The sequence below is a fragment of the Lactuca serriola genome, chromosome 9 (assembly GCF_051521515.1).
Source record: "Lactuca serriola cultivar US96UC23 chromosome 9, Lser_US96UC23_V15, whole genome shotgun sequence".
NCBI lineage: Eukaryota > Viridiplantae > Streptophyta > Magnoliopsida > Asterales > Asteraceae > Lactuca > Lactuca serriola.
This window is the reverse complement of record NC_136416.1, coordinates 132645357-132668434: the sequence shown is the minus strand read 5'-3', so window position 1 is coordinate 132668434 and position 23078 is coordinate 132645357. Positions and strand designations below refer to the sequence as shown.

Here is a 23078-nt window from a genome sequence, read left to right as displayed (position 1 = left end):
TATGGAGCATGTTACAACTAGGCATCGTCACTAACTCAGGAATGAGTTGTATGTAAAAATATGGGATATCATTTTTAACCTTTATTATGACAATAGAAAAAATATCCTGTTGTTATATGAATCTTTAGATAAAAAAAGGGGCATTTGCTTGATACATACTGATCCATGAACATTTATATTATCAGGCACAATGTGTGATGCATGTATGTATCATGTATCAAGCATAATGTGTGTGATAGAAGCATGTATGTATGTATATGTATCAGGAACATCATGTCTAAGATAATGAATGTACATATGACGTATGTATCAGACACATTGTGTGTGATACATGTCTGCATGACACATGTATCACCCACAATGTGTGTGATACAAACACAATCTACATGGAATATTGTGCATCTCTATGGATGTATATATGTATGAAATATACATAAATGCATGTATAATACATGGGCACATTTAAATGATATCCAATGCAGCCTTTTTGTGAGTTAAACTTTTTGGTGTGGCGTTTGATAAGCTTTTTCGCCTTTGTTATAGTGAGCTGTCTAGCAAAAGGAGAATAATCCTCGCTATCACTCCACTCGCCAGGCATTGATTCTTCTCCTTCATTTCTCATTGTACGAAGGACAAAGGCCTTGGCCTTGCGGCGTTGTGTCGAGAATAGTCCTCTAACGGAGGTAACAAATCCATCACCGGCTCCATCAGCAGCAGCAAGCCGTTTAGGAAACGCTAAACCAAGATTGTCCGATTTGCCTCCATCATCGTTGTCGCTATCGTGATCAAGTGTCGGGACATTCGCTAGATTTGGTTCTTTGTTTTGACTATGCAACTTATCTTTGAACTTTTTACCCTGCAGCAACCAACATTTATATATTGATTTGTCAACAGAAAAGCATAATAAACTAGTAATAAATTAAGTAAACCAACATAATAACATCATCTTTTAAACCATGTAAATGGACACAATAACACCTATATTTGATAGATAGCGATGATGGTCTATTTTCAAGAGGCAAACCAACTCTCATTATGACATTCAAGCGAACCCTAGAGAATTTATGGAATCAAACATACTGCACAATATCTCTTAATTTTTGTTTACAATGTCATCTAATTTGTGGATATAATATTCTTAGCAATTTCGTCTTCATTTTCTCTACATCTCTTATAGTCGTCGTTCAAAAAATTTCCTATCACTAGCTTAAACTTTTAACCCATACACTACTGGAAGATCCTGCAATAAAGGATCCCAAGTAAGCCTTATCTGGAGGGCAGAAAAGGCATGTGAAACATTTATAGTGGGAATCATGAAAAAGTAATGAAAAAATTACTTCTCAAACTTAGAGAAAGTGAGAAACGCTCTAATTGATCTTGAAGGACTTCTTTCACAAATTAAGGGTGGCTTGGTTATACATGGCCTTACATGAATTACGAATAGAAAACTACTTGAATAGACACATTCTTGAAATATCTTACTATGTACATGAAAGGACACTTCTAAATATATCTACCCTAGAATTGTCTTAAGTGTTGCATAAGCTTCCTCACCTTGGATCGGGCTAAAAATTTAGGATCGTGATGACACTCTTCCAAACTTGATTTCATGGTATCCTTATCACGAGTTGACTTCGACCATGATTTTTATACTCCGTGCATTGTTGAGGAGGTCGGTATCATGTATTTTCTTTTTCCCTTCCTCTTCCTACTTTGCTTAGTATTTAGACTTACTCCTTCCATCTCAATTGGTACTGAGTTGTTTCTGGACCAGTGTTTTCCTTGTATTGAGATGGCTCTTTTGGTAACTTGATATATTAACGCTTATAAAAAATGCCTTGTTTATTTCCATCATCCTTGTCATACTTTGGCAATCTGCATTTTACGAGAACAGGATGGAGGGTTTCCTTCTTCGTCCTCTTCACTTAAGTTACTTGAATATGATCGGTACTATTAGGAAATAATTCTCCTTTATGGAAAATATATCCCTGTTGTAATTCTCTCAATATTTTCCTTTTATATCTCCATATTGTTAGGAGATTATGTGTGTATTAAAACCATTGTACATAGAGAGTGTTTGGATAAATAGTTTTTAGCTTATTAGCTTATTGCTTATTTGCTTATTGTGGTGAGAATAAGCATTTTTTTAAAATGTGTTTGGATTAGCTTATTGCGGTGGGAATAAGCAATAAGCATTTAAGTGTTTGGCATTATAAAACAGCTTATATGAGTAAATGACCAATAATCAATAAGCAATAAGCAATAAGCATTCCCCCCTTGCTTATTAAAATCAGCTTATTTTGCTTATTCTTACCGCAATAAGCTGATTTTTAAAGACTACTATCCAAACACTTAAATTTGCTTATTGTGGTGGGATTAAGCAATAAGCAATAAGCAACATATTTTTTCCCTATCCAAACACCCTCATATTGTATTTTGTGATCAATAATACTATCAATACTTCACATGGTATCAGCCTAACTATTCGGTCCTTCCCCTCCCTAAACCTATTCTGCGATTTCTCCTTGCTTGCCGCCATAACTGGTTCTTCTTCTTCTCTTTCTGATGGATCTACCCTTCCTCTTCATACTCTTTTACACATGATTAACATTAAACTTTCTTCCAACAATTATCTACTATTGAAGAACCAGATGATACCCATTTTTTCTTATCGCACCTCCTCGGCCACGAATTCCAAACCCTGATTTTTTTGCTTGGAAGGATGCTAATCAGCGTGTTCTGCTTCTCCTTCAGTCTTCCCTAACAGAAGAATCAATGGATGAGACTATCGGTCTCTCAACTGCTCGATAGGTATGGTGTGCACTTCAATATGCCTAACAACACTCTTATGTGGAACGTATGCCTACACCACGTGACTCTCTTCGCCAGCTTCAAAAGGGTTCATCCTTTGTTTCAGAATAGGGTCGTAAGTTTAAAGCTCTTTGTGATCAACTTGCTGCTATCGGACATCCAGTTAGTGATGATGATAAATGCCATTGGTTTCTTTGTGGTTTGGGTTCACCTTTTGAGACGTTTTCTAATGCTACAAGGGTTGTCCGCCCCCGGTCTACATTTCAGGATCTTTTAGCACAAGCAAAAAGTCATGATCTGTTTCTGTAATCAATTCACAGTGCACCAGCCCCACAAGCTGCTTTTCTTTCTGATAGTTACCGCTCTTCTCCCAGCCCCTCATGTGGTTCTCGAGGCAAATCACATGGTGGTTCTACTTCTGGCGGCCGTGGTCATTATCGTCGACCACCCAATTGCCAATTATGCATAAAAGAAGGTTACTTTGCATCTTCATGTCCAAATCTGTCTAATTTTGCACAATGTGGACATGTTTTAGATGCTAACTTAACACAAGCTTTTTACTCTCAATGCCATGTATTGAAAACTCTCCGGACTGGTATGTTGACTCTAGGGCAACTACTCATGACATCTACTCCAGATGGTCTTTCATCCTTCACACCATACTCAGGTCCTGATCGGGTTACATTCGGCAACTCACATTCAATTCTCCCATTGACATATTATTTTCTAATACCTTCTTTGAAATCCAGGATCGTCACTCGAGATGCATTAGCAAGGGGTAAATGTAAGAATGGCCTTTACATTCTTCAACAATGACAAAAGACATTTATGGCAGCTGTCAATTCACACATCTTCGAGCTTCATATGAACGATGACATGGGCGTTTGGTTCATGTTTCGTTTGATATTATTTGTTTGTTAAATAAACTTGGACATATAGTTGTTACTTCTTTATTACCAAAACCAAGTATTTGTTCATCTTGCTAGTTGTCTAAAACTCATATGTCTCGGATATGATTCATTGTGATTTAATGGGACTGGCCTCTGTTATCTCAACTGATGGCTACTTATATTATGTGATATTTATTGATGATTTCTCAAGATTTAGTTGGTTTTATCGTCTTAAGGCCAAATCAGATTTCAATAATGTATTAGTTGCCTTCTTAACCTTTTTGCATACACAGTTCTCTTCCAAGGTTAAATGTTTACAAATTGATGATGGTATAGAATTTACTAATCATCATATTCAAAAGATATTACTCGACAATGGCATCAATCATCGCCTTTCTTGTCCGCATATGCCTCAACAAAATGGACGAGCCGAGCGCAAGCACCGTCATGCGACTGAAACTGGGTTTGCAATGCTTTTTAATGCACATGCACCTTCTTCCATATGGTTTGATGCATTTACATCAGCCACATAAGACATCAATTGTATACCAACACCAATGCTTTCAAAAAAGTCTCCATATGAGCTTCTATTCAATCAGGTGCCTTCATATGCAACTTTTCGAACTTTTGGTTCTCGAGTATTCCCTTATATTCGTGATTATACCCGCCACAAACTTCCCCTTAGAAGCACCTCGTGTATCTTTATTGGATAAAGTCGACAATATAAAGGATATCATTGCCTTGATCCATCTACAAATCGAGTTTATGTTACTCGTCATGCTCAATTTGATGAAGATGTTTTTCCTTTCGGTGAAATTATTCCTCCTCTTGATGACAGTAAGCTTTTATTCTCCAACTTTGATGATTTTTCATTTAAAAACTCCTCACCACCATAAGTTGTAGCTCATCCCACTTCACCAACCTATAAAGATAAAAACTCCAGCACCTACACACTTTGTTTACAGCCTTCTACCCAACCTAATGTGTCACCCTCCAATCTATCCCATAATTACTCCCCTACCACACCCTTCCACCACATCTATACTCGTCATTCTCGCCAAAATGAACCCCAACCACAGCCTGTTTTCGTTACCATACCTAACAGCTAACCAACCCCAGTTTCTACTCTACTCAGGTTCCTACCCCAGTCGGCTCTACCACCAACCAGCCTGAATCCATTATCAGTCCGCCCCCTTCATCTGAATCAGTTGCACATTCTTCCTTTCATCCGTTGATAACTCGATCACGTGCCGATATACACAAACCACAAAACATTGCGGATATTGCCATCCTTACTTCCAGTCCTTTACGTAACGCATTATTTGCTTCACAAGATCCTAAGGGCTTTAAGATAGCATCTAAATATTCGGAGTGGATGACTGCAATGTATGAAGAAATGGATGTCTTGCACAAGAATCACACATGGTATCTTGTGCCTCGCCCTAAGAATTCAAATGTCATGGGATCTAAATGGGTTTATAGGACAAAATATAAATCTGATGGTTCAGTTGATCGTTACAAGGCTTGGTTGGTTGCACAAGGGTTTACTTAGGTTCCGGGGTAAGATTATTCCCTCACTTTCAGTCCCGTTGTCAAGGCTTCCACTGTTCAAATCGTTTTGGCTTTAGCTACTGTCCATCAGTGGCATCTACATCGATTAGATGTCAAAAAATATCTTCTTAAATGGAGATATTACTGAAATAATTTTTATGGAACAACCCCCAGTTTTCATTAACACTCATGTTCCTGACTATGTATGTTGTCTTAAAAAAGCTTTAGACGGCTTAAAACAAGAACCACGTGCTTGCTTTCTAACACTTAGCACTTTTCTTGTTCACATTGGTTTCAAATGTAGCCGTGCAGACCCATCTTTATTCTTCTACAAGCATGAATCATGTCTCATCTATCTCCTTGTTTATGTAGATGATATCATTCTCACCGATAATAACGAGTCAACCATTAAACAATTTATCACTCATCTTCACAGAGAGTTTGCTATCAAATATTTGGGACAACTTAACTACTTCTTGGGACTTGAAGTGACCTACACCGACTCTACTTTTTTTTATAAGTCAAGCAAAGTATGCCTATCATGTTCTTGCTAGGGCAGGACTCCTTGATGCCAAACCTGTTGGCACACCGTTGACACCTAGCGACATCTTTAACTCTCAAGCCACTCTATTCCACGACCCTACTCTTTATAGGTCTCTTGTTGGAGCTCTTTAGTATCTCACAATTACCATATCGGATATTTCCTATGCGGTTAATCAGGCAAGTCAGTTTCTACAGTCACCAACTACCTCTTACCTTTAATTAGTGAAACACATCCTTCGTTATGTGAAAGGTACATTTTCCTACGGACTTACCTTTGATAAGCCATCTACCACCAGGTTGGTGGGATATTCGGACGTAGATTAGGCATGATGTATAGAAACTCGTTGATCTACCTATGTTTATTCAATTTATTTGGGTGGAAATCTTGTTTCTTGGAGTGCAAAGAAACAGCCCACCGTCTCACGTTCTAGTTGTGAATCAGTATCTCAGGCAATGTCAAACACCGCCGTTGAAATCATTTGGATTACTCACTTTCTTCGTGAACTTCATGCTCTGCCACCCGATCATCCAACTCTTCTTTGTGACAACAAAGTGCTCTCTTTCTTAGTCAAAATCCGGTGTCCCACAAACGAGTCAAGCACATCGATATTGACTATCACTGTATTCGTTAACTCATCTCACCAAGGAAATTATACACTAAGTTCATGCCAACCAAGCTCCAGGTTGCAAATATCTTAACCAAGAGCTTATCTCGCCCTCTGTTTGAATTCCTTCGTGGAAAACTATGAGTTGGTCCCCCACTTGTTCGCTTCAAGGGGGGGGGGGGGATTAGGAAATAATTCTCCTTTATGGAAAATATATCTGTTTTGTAATTCTCTCAATAGTTTCCTTTTATATCTCCATACTGTTAGGAGATTAGGTGTGTATTTAACCACTTTACGTATTGTATTTTGTGATCAATAAGATTATCAATAGTTCGTAGTTACCGAGTATAGCAAGGGAACAATCGGCTGGGATTCATAACAAGCTTCATCGAAGAAAGAAATTCCTAACTTGACCTCGAAATCATCCATATGTATGGTGTATGGTTAGACCTTCAGGCTGATTATCGATGTGTACCTTTATGTTAACAATTCTAAAATGATCCATTTTTTCTAAGATGATTGCGTTTGTTGGTGCATAAATGTAGCATAGTGCCCAGGTTTCATAAACATCCATGAAATTATCAAAGGATCCCATGACAACCGGTGAGAGAACACCCTTCCCATTTATTATAAGATCAAGGAGTAACAACCTTGAGTCTTCATTCTCGTCCTTCGAAAGTGACAACACTAATGCCAAAGGTACTACATTGAAGCAAGGTTACCTTGGGTTTGTTTGTTTTTCTATCGTTAAAGCATTCATAGCCTTTTGTCGGTGACAAATTGGGGCCCATTATTGTCCTTCGCATTTTGATTTGCCTAGGGAAGGGATCCACTCTTGTTTCCATTTTCCTTCTCCCTTGTAACGTTCTCTCTCCCCTTACTTATTTCATGGATAGGATCCTCAACTTCAATGTATAGTGAACAAGTAAATTGCTCGTCGTAATTGTCTTTAAGGATATGTATGTTGTGTTATTCAAGGTCCACTTGTGCCCAATCTTCGATTTCATCGTTCAATAAGGTGTCCCTAATTGACACATCATTGAGTTCCAATATAATGTTGGTTAACTCTAAGATATTGTCTATTATCTTACATTTTCAGTGGAGTCTTGGTAGTTTTTATCTCCCTACTAATCAACATTGTGTATAACAAAGTTCTTGCATAACTCCGTGTTGAAATAGTTGGGTGGAAATTTGAAGGAACTTAACAACATTGTCAATCTTTGTCGCATCATCAGTTGGCTGCTTGGACTTAAAGTATTGTTCATGGTAAAAGAGAGTTTTCGACCATGGTAATGTTCCACATTTTGTTGAACACATCAAGCTCTAGAACTTTTGAAGTTGGGATATTGAAGCCATGACTACTAGTATTGTCGGGGCTTAGCTGATTGCTAAAAGGTTCTCCACCCCGACACATTGAACCCATCTCTTTTTTGATAACTCGAAGCATGTCTTCAATGAACTTATGAAGACTGTTGAGCTCATGGGATACATTCCCATGTCTTCTTGAGCTCTTGTCTAAGGTTGCCCATCATCGCCTTAGTCACCATTAATATACCAACATTCTCTTTAAGTAACAATTCGATGGCCTCCTCTGTTTCTCTCATGTGTACTTTACATCCATATATAAGAAATTGATGGTTCAAGATTCAGAACAATGTTGCTTCACCAAAGGGACTTATGGAAGGTCGTGACTTACTCCTCGACTTGTGTTGATCTTGGAATGATCTTTCAATCACGCACATATACTTGCTTTCGTTGGACCCTGTTGACAACTCTGTTTTATCCTTGCATTGTGGAACTCTTCCTATGAGAGCAAGTGAAAATGACCTTTGCTCTTATACAAATTTTCATGTGCTTAAATTTCTAGCATGTGTAGAACTTGACATTCTTACTCTCTAGAAACCAAGTAAGCCCATTAGGAGGCTCTAAGAGACTTGTGAAGCACTTGCAAGGGGATTGAAGCTACGTATTGAGAAGGACTATAACCCTTAGAGAAATCAAGAAACACTCTTGTTAATATCAAAGGTGGAGTGTTTTACAAATGAAAAAGGGCAGCCTACTTATACTTGGGGGTACATGAATTACGAATAGACAACTACTCAACTGGATACATTATAGATAAATCTTACTATGTACATGAAGGGACAGTTCTGGAGATATCTATTTGTAGAATTATCAAAGTGTTGAGTGAGCTTAGATACCATGGATTGGGCTACAAATTTTGGGTCATGATTTTACTGATAATAAAGAGAAAAATTGAAAAGAAAACTAGGAAAAACATAAAAGAATGAAATAATACCTATATCTAAGAGACATGCCCAATCTCAATAAAGGTCTATATCTGGAGAGTTTTACCGGTTTTCAATTTTCTGCTCATTTAAACCTTAGAAACTGTATCAAATCAAGCATAGCACACTAGATTTCATAGCCTGTATCTATGATGCCATCTAATTCCAGAGTAATTTGTTACCTCTCATAATTGTGAAAAACTACCATTGCCATTTTAGTCATGGAAATACATTGTTGCCTGTTTTGCTAATTAACCTTAATCAGCATAATTTTGGCACTAATTATTGTGCTTTTAAAGTACATCTTAATGTACTTTTCAAAATAAGATATTTTGGATAAATTTCACCAGCGAACTTGTAACCAGTCTTCTAAAAGCCGCGCCATGGCGTGAGGCGTGGCTCTACCGTTACGAAAAGCCTCATAACGTTGCTGTTAGGCGTGGCGCGTGTCAAGGCGTGATATGGCGCGCCATGGCGCGTTATGACGTGTTATGGCGCGTGTTTTTTCGTTTGAGACACGGTTTTTTGCTCTTTGTTATGTATTTTCTAATCGGAGATACAAGTATTGTGGTTTTTGTTAAATTTTTGTTACTAGTTATTGATCTAACACTTCTAAAATGTAGTTATATTTAATATAAATTTATATTTATGTGGTAATATAATTTTAAATTAATACAAAATCGCCGCCTTACGTTACGCCTTGAAAACCGCCATGGCTCGTTAAGCTTGAGGCTTGACCTTGCCGCCACGCCACGCCTCACGCCATTTAGAACCTTGCTTGTAACATATTGATGTGACTGAATATTTTTTTAATGGATCTTGAAAGTTGGACAGTTTTAATATGGTTTCAAAACGTTAAGTGGTTTGAAGTTATCAGAGACCGGATTTAGGTGTTATTTACCTGCATTCCAGTGACAGACTTGAGGACTCCCCAAATAACATGCTTTTGAACTCTGGCAAACAGCTTCTTCCAAGTTCCAGTGAATTCAACACGGTGGAATGAATCCATCAGCAACCTCAGATCACTTACTGCAAATCTTGAACCTTCATAAGTCACCAGTAGTTCCACCTGTTTCAATGGAAAAAAAGCTCTACTTAAATTTTGGAAAAGAATTCATAACATAATCTGTATCTATCTCTGAAATACCTGACTTATCTTGATATTATGAAACTCTCTAATCACCTCAGGCTTGCCTTTCTTTCCGTCAGTTGGTTTACCTACCTTCTTTTCTTCATGTACAGGTTTTGAAGCTTTTCCAGTTTTTGATGATTTTGCACAAGTTTTTGAGTCCTTGGATTTAGGTTTACTCAACTCTTCGTGTTCTAAGGATTGCATTTGTTCTAGAAGTTCATTAGCCACGGATTCAGCTACATTTTCTTCCCACGTTCTATCAAAAGAAGAGCTTCTCCTTAACTCATGGCCTGATACTTTCCCTTTCTTTGATGCCTAAATCCATGCATCAGTTATTATAAACATTACCTACAAAATGAAACCACTAAAATAAAATCTTAAAGACTTACCAAGGGGTCAGCAATGGTTGATTTAGAGGATCCCTCTAATTCCTTGGTTGCCTCGTTCCCTCTTTTGCCTCTTCTTAAACCAGCCGTTGTCGAGACCTTCCAAACTTCCTATTTGTCGAAAAGTCACATTCAGTTTCTAAAGTACTAAACAAAAAAGAAAATATTATTAGTGATATATATATATATATATATATATATATATATATATAGGAGTAGCATCAAATGAGAACACCAAAAAGGTTGAGAACGCGAGAACAAAGTATATTTATTTGTGATTCCATGTATTCATTTGTAGAGGAATGATAAATTTTTAGCCTTTAATTTCAATTGAAGAGAAAAAGCATATTCATGTTGATTGTGCGTAAAAATTTATCATTTTTCCACAAATGAATACATGAAATCACAAATGAATATACTTGTTCTCGCGTTCTCAACCTTTTAAGTGTTCTCATTTGATCATTTCCCTATATATATATATATATATATATATATATATATATATATATATATATATATATATATATATATATATATATAGTAAGTTTATGACCTGCCGCCGGTGGCTGTCTTGTTCCTCCTCCGTGAAGAAATACCCACACATCATCCGGTACATCGTCTCAGTCAAATGTATTTTCAAGGGGTAAACATCGGCCTATATGTTCAAACAAGGTGAAAAGCATGTAAACATCATCATATGTGCAAATAAGTGTTTGACTATTAATCATAACACGTGGACCCAACTCAATAGGATCAACATTTCATAATAGGTAAAAGAAATTTTGCAGTTATCCAAAAATATGGACATGTAATCTTAAAGACCAAGATAGTTATACACCACATTTGTAGATAGAGATACCTGGAACAAGTCAATAGGCGAGGCACCATCCGTTGGAGCGCCTAGTTTTGCATCTACACGAATCATGACTTTCCTGTGGCCCCAAAAAACTATTATCACATCATTCAGGAATAACTTGTATACACAACACCCCAATCCAAATATGATGAAGGAACCAAGGCCCATAAACATACACACTGATTACAAAAGTTATTATTTTATTTAAAGCAAGTGTGGTTTAGTGAATGAGATAACCGATACTCAGGGACAAGTACAACAAAACCAAATCTATACTTAGGGACAACAAATATTACAAGACTTGATCAATGCAGAAAACTATTACAGGTCAAACCGGGTAAAGGAAGTTACAAATACATAATGCAAGTACGTATAACAGGATGATAAGAGTGAACCTAAGCCAATTTGAGTGAGACCTAATCCATTGTGAGGTGTGTGTGTGTGTGTGTGTGTGCGTGTGTATATATACATATATGATATGGTACAAAATCAGTTGCATTCTTTATTTCTTTATGTGAGAAATGCATGCCAAAATGCCTCAAGACAACAAGGAAAGGAGGTGGCATGACAAGAAAAAGGAAATGAAAGCATTTGCATGGTCAAGGACTCAAGGTCATCAACAGCGAACTGAATCCACTGAATTTAGCATACATGAGGTTGAGTCTTATGAGAATTACAATTGTGAATATCGGTAACCTGCAAAGGTAAAAATCAGCGAGAGAGTATTGGCAATCTAGATTTACTTACTTTCCCCATTCGGAAGGAGGATTCCATGCGGCCAGAAGTGTATCTGATTTAGCGTTAGGCAAGCAGTTTTTCACAACACAACACTTTATTGTGAATCTAGCAACACCAATATCTTTATAATCTCTGTCAAAATCGTATATCTGCATACAGAACGACGATTGATATATAATTTCCATCAGCAGTGCGGATAGGTCCAAAACAAACCAAAAAACAGAATGCTTAAGACCTTCAACAGTTTATGTAGTACAACTGGACAGAATTTGCAATTTTTTTTGTCCTACCAAAAAAGACATGAATGCCCTCCCATCAAAATAGCCCTAAAAAGTCTGTCCAGTAGTCCAGTGTGCCAAATGTAGCCTAAAAGTCATGAAAGTCTTAAAAAAACAAGAATATTGTAATCCTTGCCATGTCATTTATCTCGATCTCTGAAATAGATTTTCCATCGAGAAGCATGCTCCATGCAACTTTCTTCAACTGAAAAGATACGTGCATGGCACATGACGGGCCTTTATTCTTCTCTTTCTCTTTCTCCATTAGCTGTTGCTCTGCAGCTTTCTGCAAAATCACCCTCAAAGAAGCAGCCACGGCCTTTCTGGATTTTTGTGCATTAATGACCTCTTTCCTAAGCATTTGCACCTGTAAAGGTCAAGCTCTAGTTTTCTTATATGTACTGTACCTCTCTGCCCATTTCTCATTAGTAACTTTGGCTTATGAGAAATTCAGATGATATAGTAATATTATACCATAATGAACCCCACATAAATGCGACTTTACCCAATGAGAATAGATAAGGTCTCAATATCCATCGTTCCCATAAATTCACGAAAGATGTAATCCTTTCTATTGTTGTAAACTTTTGCATCTGTAAGTTTACAGCTCTTGGTTGTCTCAAGGACAGTAGTAAAAAGGTCCCAGATGGTAGCACTTTTCATTAAAAATAATAATAATAATAATAATAATAATAATAATAATATTAATAGCAATGGGTATATGGTCAAATTGGCAGCTAGGTGACAATTTTATTTTGTTAAAAAAAATCTTGGCTGAAATCATCTGGTTATAATATGAAACATCATATCATAAGTTAGACTGCAAGACCTTGAACCGGCAAAAACAAGGGGAAGAAGCCTAATCAGAAATTCGGTAAAAAGTTTGGTTGTTTAATACTCAAAATCTGGATGTGGGTGGCATGTTCCACACCCTAACTAACATTCAGATCCTAAAATCACTAGATTAGAATTCATGGTTTTCTAGGCCATGAACCCTAAAAGAAAACAACACTCTCGATAGTCCACAAGAAGTGCTATATTTTGTCATTTATTTTTGGTGGCATGCCAAAAGGTTTGGATGTGGATCGGCTTATTTAAATAATAGTATAAAACTAAAGTATATAATATGAATATTACATATATTATGCCATTAATTTACTGAATTAATCAGTTGTAGAGGTTTGGATGTTACTTACCAATATGGGTCTGGCAGTGGTTACGACGAGTATATCCCCTTCCTTTTCTGAGAGCACATCTACAGCGGTGTCAGATGGAAAAGAAAGGTTCCTTATATCCTCATAAAGCAAGTTTTGTGTCCGTTCTTTCTGTTCAAGTTTGACTCTTTCTAGTTCTACCTCTTCAATACCAGCAGACACCACCTCATAAGCTTCCTCCTCCATCTCTTCATCATCTTCTGCTGATTTAGGAATGCTACTTTTCTGAGGCCTGAATTACATACAAGCTTTAATACAAGAAACTTTCTTTCCGTCTAGGAAACTCTTACTTTTATCCCTACAACTATAAGGATAAATGCAAGAAATAGCAATGTACTTTCATCCTGCTTTTATTTCATACTATTACAGCATTGCACTTTGAAATATCTACCAATTATAGCAGAAGCATCACAAAATATAAAGCAATTTGTCATTGCTATAAAAGGATAGATTCTTCAAAGTATAATAGAAAAATAATTAAAAATACAATGCTATAATTTGGTGTATTTTTTGAACTACGATGCCTTAATAAGAAAAACTTGAAAGTGCAGCATTGTAATAGAAAAGATTGGAAGTAGGATACTATAATATAAAAATAAATGAAAGTGTGTTGCTATTTCTTGCACTTAGCCTGAATATATATATATATATATATATATATATATATATATATATATATATATATATATATATATATATATATAGAGAGAGAGAGAGAGAGCTAGGTTATTGTGAGAACTAAAAACAGCATGTGAACTTGCGAACTCATAATCAACTCATCATTTATCAAAATCAAAAACATCAATCTTCTCCAAATGGTGCGTTTAAGCCATATATAGGCTCAAAAAAAGATTTCAAATTTTTTTATTTATTTTCGAAATTTGCATGTATGCACAATCAACGATCATATGGACTGCTGATGAGCACAATTAGCAGTCATATGGACTGCGGATGTGCCCAATCAATTTTTTTTTTATCAATAGTTCATATAACTGCTAATTGTGCTCATCAATAGTCATACAAAAAAAAAAAAATCATTAAACTTTTTTTTTAGCCTAGATATGGCTTAGACGGACAATTTGGAGAAGATTGGTGTTTTTGGTGTTGAAAAATGATGTGCTGATTATGAGTTTTCAAGTTCTCACAAATCTTTTGGTTCTCAAAAGAACCTGGCTCTCTCTCTCTTTCTCTCTCTCTCTCTCTCTCTCTCTCTCTATATATATATATATATATATATATATATATATATAGAGAGAGAGAGAGAGAGAGAGAGAGGTCCATGTGTTCCCCACATCTACTGTGTGCTAGAATGGAACAATAAAAATTTAGTGAAGTTTAAATTATTATTTAATCAAATAAAGATAGATATTAAATGATATCTATAATTGTATGTATATTAAATAATATCCATAGTTATAATTCATTTTTTTATGGAAACTAATTAAATTCGCTATCAGTGTCAACAATAATATTCTTTTAGAATGAATTCGTATCTAGGTTTTCATGTATGGGTTCGTGTTTGTTTCGGGACCCATTCACTCAAAATACAACAAAGTTGCTTGGAACATGGAGAACGAGAGTGTATTCTAGCAGAATGAGAGTTTATTCTAGCAGAATAAGAGTGTATTCAAATAGAATACACTTTCGTTCTCTACGTTCCACGAAACTTTGTTGTATTTTAAGTGAGTGGGTCCTAAAACAAAACACGAACCTATACATAAAAACCTAGATGCGGATTAATTCGGAAAGAATATTATTGCTGACATTAACGGTGAATTTAATTAGTTTCCAGAAAAAAGGAATTATAATTATGGATATCATTTAATATACATATAATCTTGGTTTAAAAAAGCGCCGAGTAGGCATGCTTAATTCGCTAGGCGCCCAAGAGACGACCTAAAGCGCTTCAAGTAATGAGATGCTATGCGATTCCCTTAGTTGGTCACCTTTAATAGCGCTTAGGGTAATAAATAGAAAATGGGCTTTTATTTAAGTTAGGTGGGCCAATACGTTTTGTTTAAGTTAGGAAGGGGGGGGGGGGGGGGGGGGGGGGGATGGAAACGAAGAATCAATCTTGTTAGAGGCGGTAAACACAATTACACAAAACAGAGCAAATTGTATCATCGCTCCAACTCATCTTCTCCAAGTAATCGGAAATCAACTCTGCTAATGTTTTCTACTTCCATTCCATTATACTAATCTACATATTGTAAGTCCGAAACTCTAAACTCCGATAGTCTGAACTCTGAAGTATCAACTTTGGTCATTATATTTATATGTTTTTTGTTAAGTTGTTAGTTGTTAACGTGTGTTACTTAACTTTTAAGTCATACACATAATTCATAAGTTATTTGTTATCATGCATAACAGTTTAGACGATTTCTAGTTATAAATTGTCAGTACTTAGGATTTATATGATACCACTATGATTTTACGAGATTTTTAAGTATTTATAAGTATTTCCATATTTTTTTTATACTTTTTCCAATTTGGGGCACATCTTGTGCTCTAGGCGAGCACTTTCGCATAGCAATTAGCGCATCGGTCCTCAAAGGCTTTAGCGCTTTAGGGCGCTTTACGTTTTTTAAAACAAAGCATACAATTATGAAAATCATTTAATATCTATCTCTATTTGATTAAATAATAATTTATTTTTTACTAAATTTCATTGGTCCATTCTAACACACAATAGATTCAAGGAACACATGCACCTATATATATATATATATATATATATATATATATATATATATAGAGAGAGAGAGAGAGAGAGAGAGAGAGTAGATAAGGATCAAGAATCATACTTTGGTGGTCTGGCCATGAGTACATTGTTGAGAACATCAAGAATAACATGAAACTGGCGAGATGTCATGGTTGCTGTCATATTATCAGAATTGAAGGCGAGTTCTTTTAAAGGTTTCACCTGAAAAACAAAAGTTTCAACGACATAAATTTGCCAAGGTATCGTTCAGATCTATGGTGAATTTGTCTCTACAAAAGGCCTAAGCTGGTGAGCATCATGTGAGATGTAAATTAGGTGGCACAAGAAGTCCAATTCACATTGGAATTGAAACTCCTACTCTAAGGTTTGATATTATTCGTTCAGTTTCTGCAAAGATGTCGCCTCAGAACCAATGAAGATGACACTGGAGAGTGGTCTCTAGAGTTATTATTGTTCTTTCTTAATATTTTATTTTTTTTGACTCAACACATGTAATTTATTGGAGTGGTTCAACATGCCGCCTTTCATCGGTATCTCAAGAAGTAAATGAAGTCTATGTAAGTCGAGAGATTGCTAAAATATAATCACAGCTGCTTTGAGTTTACACCTTGTGGATCAAGGTAATCACAACAGAGGAACAGATGAATAATAAGGAACATGTAGCAAGAAACGAAACAGAGAGTTACTCAATTGCTTGAAACCTACGCATTAACTGGAAAATTACTTGTTCTGAGATACTTACAATTAAACTACGAATGTGATGCCATTTATATACTAAGACTAAAAGTAATTTGACTCAAACTCTAAAACTAGAAGAAAAATCTATGTAAATAAAAACTTGCGAAAATACCCTTGGGACCAAAATTGTCCCCGTTTCTGAATTGACCCAACACCGTAGGCTTATGGGTAGGGTAGAACCACTCAAAACTGCATAGTCTTTTGGTTTTGAGAAAATCCAGTTGAGGGTTATCTTATCTTATGATCTATTACAGAAAAGTAGGTATTTTGAGAAAGAAGCATATTATAAATAAGAATTGGTGGGCAGACCTTTAAATCTGCGGTTCCACCATTGTGTGTTGTGAAGCGGAAGTACATATCACAGGGGGTGAAGACCTGTTCAAGTAAAGCCCCAGTGCGCTTTACTTTTGGGGAGCTCTTCCTGATCTTTGGTAGCCATTGGACTCCAGCCCCTGGATCCACATCAGTAGGAGCAACATGAGCCTGCACGTGTTCCAACATCACAGACAGCTCGGACCGGTTCCATATCAGTTCAGGAACACATCCTCCATCACCATCACCATCACCATTACCAGCTTCTTCAATCGCCTCTAATACAACATTTACAACTTTATGAAATGACCGACCTAAAACTCTCCCACTAGAAGCAGCCACTAAAAATCTACCCTGTTTGTTCAACATTTAACATACTCAGATCCTTAACATGCACCACATAATCGACATACAAACATTTTCCTGCACTTGTTAAAAGGTTCGACTTTTATATTATTAGAACCATGTCATAGTTCTAGTTTATAGGACTGAATGCAAGACACAGCAACATACTTTCATTCATTCATTTATTCATATATTATAGCCTCCTACTTTCAAAAAATCGACCCAACAACTTTTTTTCTTATTAGTACATTTTACTTTAATTATCTATCCAGTTGTAACAGGAACAAATGAAAGTAAGATGCTATATCCTCTTCCGTTTGAACTCCAAAAACTCTTTATTGTCAGTTCTTTTTCATTGGAACAATAATTTGGCACTAAAATTGACAAAAACAAAGGATAGAATAAACCCCAGAAATTAGAAAACATCTAAAAACTAAAAAACAAGCTCAAACGCCTGATAATTAATTAATCCATTGTTAAAGAAGGAAAAAGAAACTATCAAATTAAAAAAAAAAAAAAAACAAACAAACAAACAAACAAACAAACAAACTCCATAAGGGACCATTTAAGAAGGTGCTGATTTTAAGCTCATGGAAAACCAGAAAAATGGAATTAAACCCAAACTGAACATGCACACACCCATCCCCCTTTTCAACCATTGTCTCCTTATTCTTATGAGAATAGGATCCTTAAACCAGTTTCAAGCGATTACACTAAGAAAAAAGATTAAATCTATGACCTCAACAACTTACATTGAAATCTTCTGAGTGAAGATTGAATTGGGGCTCAATAACATTTACCATGAAATTACAAGTGCCCTCCTCATCCTCCTGAGGGCCATCTACATTGACATGTTTTGCTGTCAAAATACACTGAAACCTTTAGACATATCAAGTGATGTTCGATAATGAAAACCCATAAATTGATTAGATCAATGTCTATATCCTACTTCTTCAACACAACTTTCAGGGAAAAATGAAATAAACAGCAAGATACTTCCATTTCTTTACTTTCACTTTTCATCTTATTATGGCATTGTACTCTGAAATTACATGCAGTTTTTTTTTCATATGAGGACATTGTAGTTGGAAAAATCTATCCAATCATAGCAGTAAAGATTGGTTTGTTTTTGGATGTCATTGGGTAGATTTTTCGAGGTACAATGTTGTAATAGGAAGAAGGGAAGCAAAATGGAAGTATGTTGCTAGTTGTTGCATTTATCGAGATATTTTTTGTTAAGGTGGGTTTGCACTTACCAATATCATCAAATGTTTGATGTTGTACGTTATTAGAAGGTGATGGAGACTGATCTGGTTTGGAAGGTGAAGCAGTTTCAGTTTGATCAGTAGAAGCGGTGGTGTTGGAGACATCTTCTTGAAGCGGGTGGTCAGTTTCATTTTGGTCCTCTAGCAGCTTCCTCTGGGCATACACACGAGAAGGAGAAGGTTTTGGAGGTGCGACTGCTTTACCTAACTCAGCAGCCCACGACAAAATAGCATTTCGGTTCTCAATTGCCAAAAGGATCTTAAGGCCATACACAAAAACCCGCTGACAATTATCAGATATCACAACATTATATCCATCATCATCACTTGGGTCGGATCTTTCTTGATCATCACTATCACTTCCACGTCTACATATGGATGCCCCAAATTTCATCTCTATACTTTTTTTGCAAGATTCTTGCCATGCCAATAATCGTGAACAGTCTGCCTTGGGGGATTGCTTTCTGATGATAAAATAATCAGATGACAATAAAAACCCACCAGAATTATCATTTACAACTTTTTCTTGTGAGGTATTCTTGGATGCTGTTGTAACTTTGATAACACTTGTGGGATCTTCCCTATCCAGAAATATCCTAGGCATATGAAGATCAACACCCAGGTAGACAACATCAAGAAGATCGCGCCTGCTATCAAAAGTGAACTTTTGCTTTCCACGGCCTAGATACACTTCGGATTTTAGCTTTGACATCTTAAAAGTCAACCCTTTTGCTATATCACTTTCATCTAAAGACATATGCCGTATACGGGTTGGAGTTGAATCAACCCGAAACATAATTTCTGTTATGACTTTATCTAATGCCAGGTTTCCAGATCTAGCAACTCTTGGGACGCCAAACCGGGGGTAACGAGAGAAAAAGCGCAGTTTTACAGGAGGGAGGTAATTCAAATTCCCAAACTTTAGTAGCCAAGAAATATCATGAGGGGCAAGACTTATAGTAGGCGAATCAAATGAAGTATCTTTGGACTGTGATTGATTCTGAGGTCTGAGAGCCAAATTAACCCGCATGGAGAGGGAAGTGGATCGGAAAGGATCAAATATATACTCACGGGCTTCACCTTCAGACGGGAGTGCAAACAAAAAATGGTTAAGTGGTGTGCCAGAGTCACACCCCCAATCCATGGCAACTTCAAGAATGAGAGTTGGGGCTATGAAGAAAGGACCCTGGGCGCCAGCTGGAGGTTTGATGGTTGAGTTTTTCAGCAAACTCTCCAAACTGCTTGTAAAAATCTTCAACTCCCTTGCAGAAATGTAAATCCTGCCATCGGACTGCTGGATTTCGATATACCCAGAAGACATTTGGAGTTTTTCAGATTTTTCGTATGGGTCGGTTGTGCCAAGGATGTTAAATAACATCTCGGAGAAAGATAAGGTGGTTTTTCCATGGATGTAGTTTCTCATTTCATCCCACCATGGCAAGCTTTTCTCTTTCTTTGGAGGGACAACAAAGGGATTTGGGTCCCTAACACTTAACTTGGCCCTGCGTAAAGCCACAGTGAAGGCATAGCTCAAATCTGCTAAAACTGGTTCAAACCCCACTCCGAATGAAATTTCTCCTTTCTGAAAATGCAACGGCAAATCTAAAAATGTTTTCATTGGTGGGGTTGTACCACCAACCGAACGGTACATTTCCACCTTCCTCCATTTACCAATATACACTTCCTGAAGACTTTGGGGCTGGAAAGGTGTAGCCTGCAATCAGGAGAATCATTCAGAATACATCCCCCTGACACAGATCAATAATCAGAGTGTGACAATGAAAACAATATCTATCAACAAATTCATAAACTACCATTACACTACATGTACAATTGGTTTCTGACTTCAGGGCAGCCTACTTTCCGCAACTACATTTCATAAGACAAAACAACAAGGCAACAATTCTAGATGCTAACAAGAATAACCATGAAAAATGCATGATCGATGCTCTCCTTGTGTAGCAATTAAGCATTCTATTTTCTCCTGGATTAACTTCTAAGTAGTCATCTCTCTCTCTCTCTCTCTCTCTCTCTCTCTCTCTCCCTCCCTCCTACCATTTTTTTATACTATAATACTTGCAAAGATCATTTTATATAGCACAACACCGTTGTTTTACGTATGAAGATATATGATGGTATTGGTGGTAACCTTTACTGAATGAAATTGGAAAAGAAGAAACGAGAAATGGAAGATAAGGTGTTATTTGACCTGTTGAGCTAGCACAAGGCGACCTTCACATTTACCAAAAGTTGCAGCAAGAAGAGGATATGTATAGTCTCTTAGCTGAGCCACAAGTGAGCCTGCCTGCAGATTAAGGTTACAACCGTAAACACGAGCAAATGGAATGTTAGATTCTCGAGCAACCGGATCAAGCTTTTGTACAAGTTGTATCATCCCTGCCTCACCACCCTCAATTTCTGTCAAGGTTACATCAAGTGCTGTGCCAATAATGGAGAAAAGAGAGGTTCTTGATGTGCTAAACTTGAACCCTGACTCAAATCCTTCCTGGCAGGCACCCGATCCTTGTGATATCACAAGGGCCTGGCATGCTTCATAATAAGATCGAAATGAGTTCTTATAGAGTTCCTCTCTCATTTTTTCAAGCGACGATGCATCATACACGCATGTTGATGTGGATGTGGTCTTGTCTTGGCCATCATCATCAGAATCACAAACAGGAACAGGAGGAACATGGGCTGGAGATTGGGTGGTTTTGGAAAGAAGATCATCCAGAAAGTTCAATCGAACAGCCATTTCACGGGCATCATTTTTCCTTAAGTGATAGTGTTCATCAAGCCAACCCTGTAATGGTTCCTCCTCAATTTCAGCAGTTAACTTACGTATATACAACTTCACACGACCAAGTTTTGAAGAGCTGGGTTTTTTCGGTTTCCCACTCTCGCTCTCTTTCTTCTTAAACGGAAATATTATTTTCTCTTGAGCAGCAGCTACAAGCTTCAAAGCTCGCAACATTTCCTCAAATGAATCATCGAGAGCACGCAACTGCAATCTAAATGGCAAGCAAATATGCATATCAAGGCCTTGAATCACATAATCCCACTTAACAGCCGGATCAGAGGCATTAGGAATGCGGGAAAGTTGCATCCTACCACTTTTGAACACTCTTGCTGCATTAAAACTCAGCATTAGTCCCTCAAGAAGTACACCTATGCGTGCATTTTCAGAAAAAATTGATTGAACCTGAATCATCATCTCTACACCATCTCCAGCTTCAGCAGTCACCGTAAGCATCTCCACATCAATCGCAAAAAGAGATTCTTTTTTCTTTACCGACTCTTCTTTCTTAATTTCTTTATCTATACTACTACTACTACTACTACATTTATCCGTGGTGAGGTCTTGTTGTTCTTGATGCTTATGATTGTGAACGAGTAGCTTCAAACGTAGCCCGAGTTCAGTTAATGCTAGTTGAACATCGGGCTCCCACCTGGCGGTGATCGTAGTGGCACTGAAAAGAGAACAAACCGATACCTCTTTAAGGCCACCTGCCCTCCTAACAAACTTTGCTTTCTGCATGTCAAACAATGACACTTTAGTGCCGAAACTGTCATCTTCCATAATTTCCCGATATGCTGATCTTATTCTTTGGATGTCCACCTGAGTTGACTGTTTCTCCTTGTTTATAGACAATCCTAGATGGATAATCTCGAGCCCGATCGAATATTTTACCGTTTTGCAATCATCGGAAGCTGTTGATGCTACTTTTGCAGTACGAGGAGTCCCATCAGGTAAAACACTAATAAGAACACGGCCACCTTGTGATCCATAATTCACACGTTTTGGATCATCAACAATGACGTTATCCAATCTTACGTCACTGCAGAGATTCACCGAACACCTTTCCAGGTTAAATTTTACTAATTGGATCCCTTTCCCTGATGACTTGTTTGGACGAGCTGCCTCACTTTGCATAGAAGAAGAAGATGATGTTTTAACAGTTGGAGATGGGCTTTTCAGTAATGCCTTGAACATTAAAGCAGTAGATAATAAGGATTGGACACTGTTGAATGTCAAGCACATACCGATACCTGTTATGTCAACTGAGAGGACTGATTTTAAGTTGGACCCATCTTGAGAAACTGAATCTATTGCCTTTTTTCCGAAATCCAGAACAATTTTGGTGATATGCAACACTGAAATCGTGTTTGTTTCCACAATAAAAAAGCTTGCTTTCAAAGATTCTTGATATTCGTTGGCCATTTGCAGATTCAAATCATCAAGTTCAAAATGAACTATGGTGCCTGTACTAGATGTGTTGTTGGCAAACACACGTGGAGATTGCAAGCCACCCTGCAAATGAATGAAGAAAGAAGATGTAAAATTAAACATGAAGAGAACAAAAAGGTGCACAAGATATTTTAGGCCCGAGGAAAACCAAAAGG

General features: G+C 37.0%; 2 protein-coding genes across 3 annotated transcripts; both read right to left on the bottom strand.

The window, feature by feature from the left end:
* LOC145076103 (protein SABRE-like) lies at positions 1–18068 on the bottom strand. The gene is made up of 13 exons (XM_079022101.1): positions 17948–18068; positions 17852–17904; positions 17062–17418; positions 16097–16215; positions 13275–13524; positions 12215–12445; positions 11810–11949; positions 11066–11138; positions 10760–10861; positions 10210–10317; positions 9836–10135; positions 9590–9757; positions 1–856 (listed from the first exon to the last, which is right to left on the bottom strand). Exons 1-13 carry the CDS (start codon positions 18066–18068, stop codon positions 383–385), a joined length of 2496 nt encoding a protein of 831 aa, XP_078878227.1. The 3' UTR covers positions 1–382.
* Positions 18005–22979, bottom strand: LOC145074857 (protein SABRE-like). Of its 2 annotated transcripts, XM_079021180.1 has the most exons (3): positions 20884–22979; positions 18666–20388; positions 18005–18268 (listed from the first exon to the last, which is right to left on the bottom strand). In XM_079021180.1, exons 1-3 carry the CDS (start codon positions 22894–22896, stop codon positions 18150–18152), a joined length of 3855 nt encoding a protein of 1284 aa, XP_078877306.1. In that variant the 5' UTR covers positions 22897–22979; the 3' UTR covers positions 18005–18149. The 2 variants fall into 2 exon arrangements, with proteins under 2 accessions (XP_078877306.1, XP_078877305.1); XM_079021179.1 differs by lacking the exon at positions 18005–18268 and having other exon boundaries at positions 18330–20388.
* Positions 22980–23078: the final 99 nt, after the last annotated feature.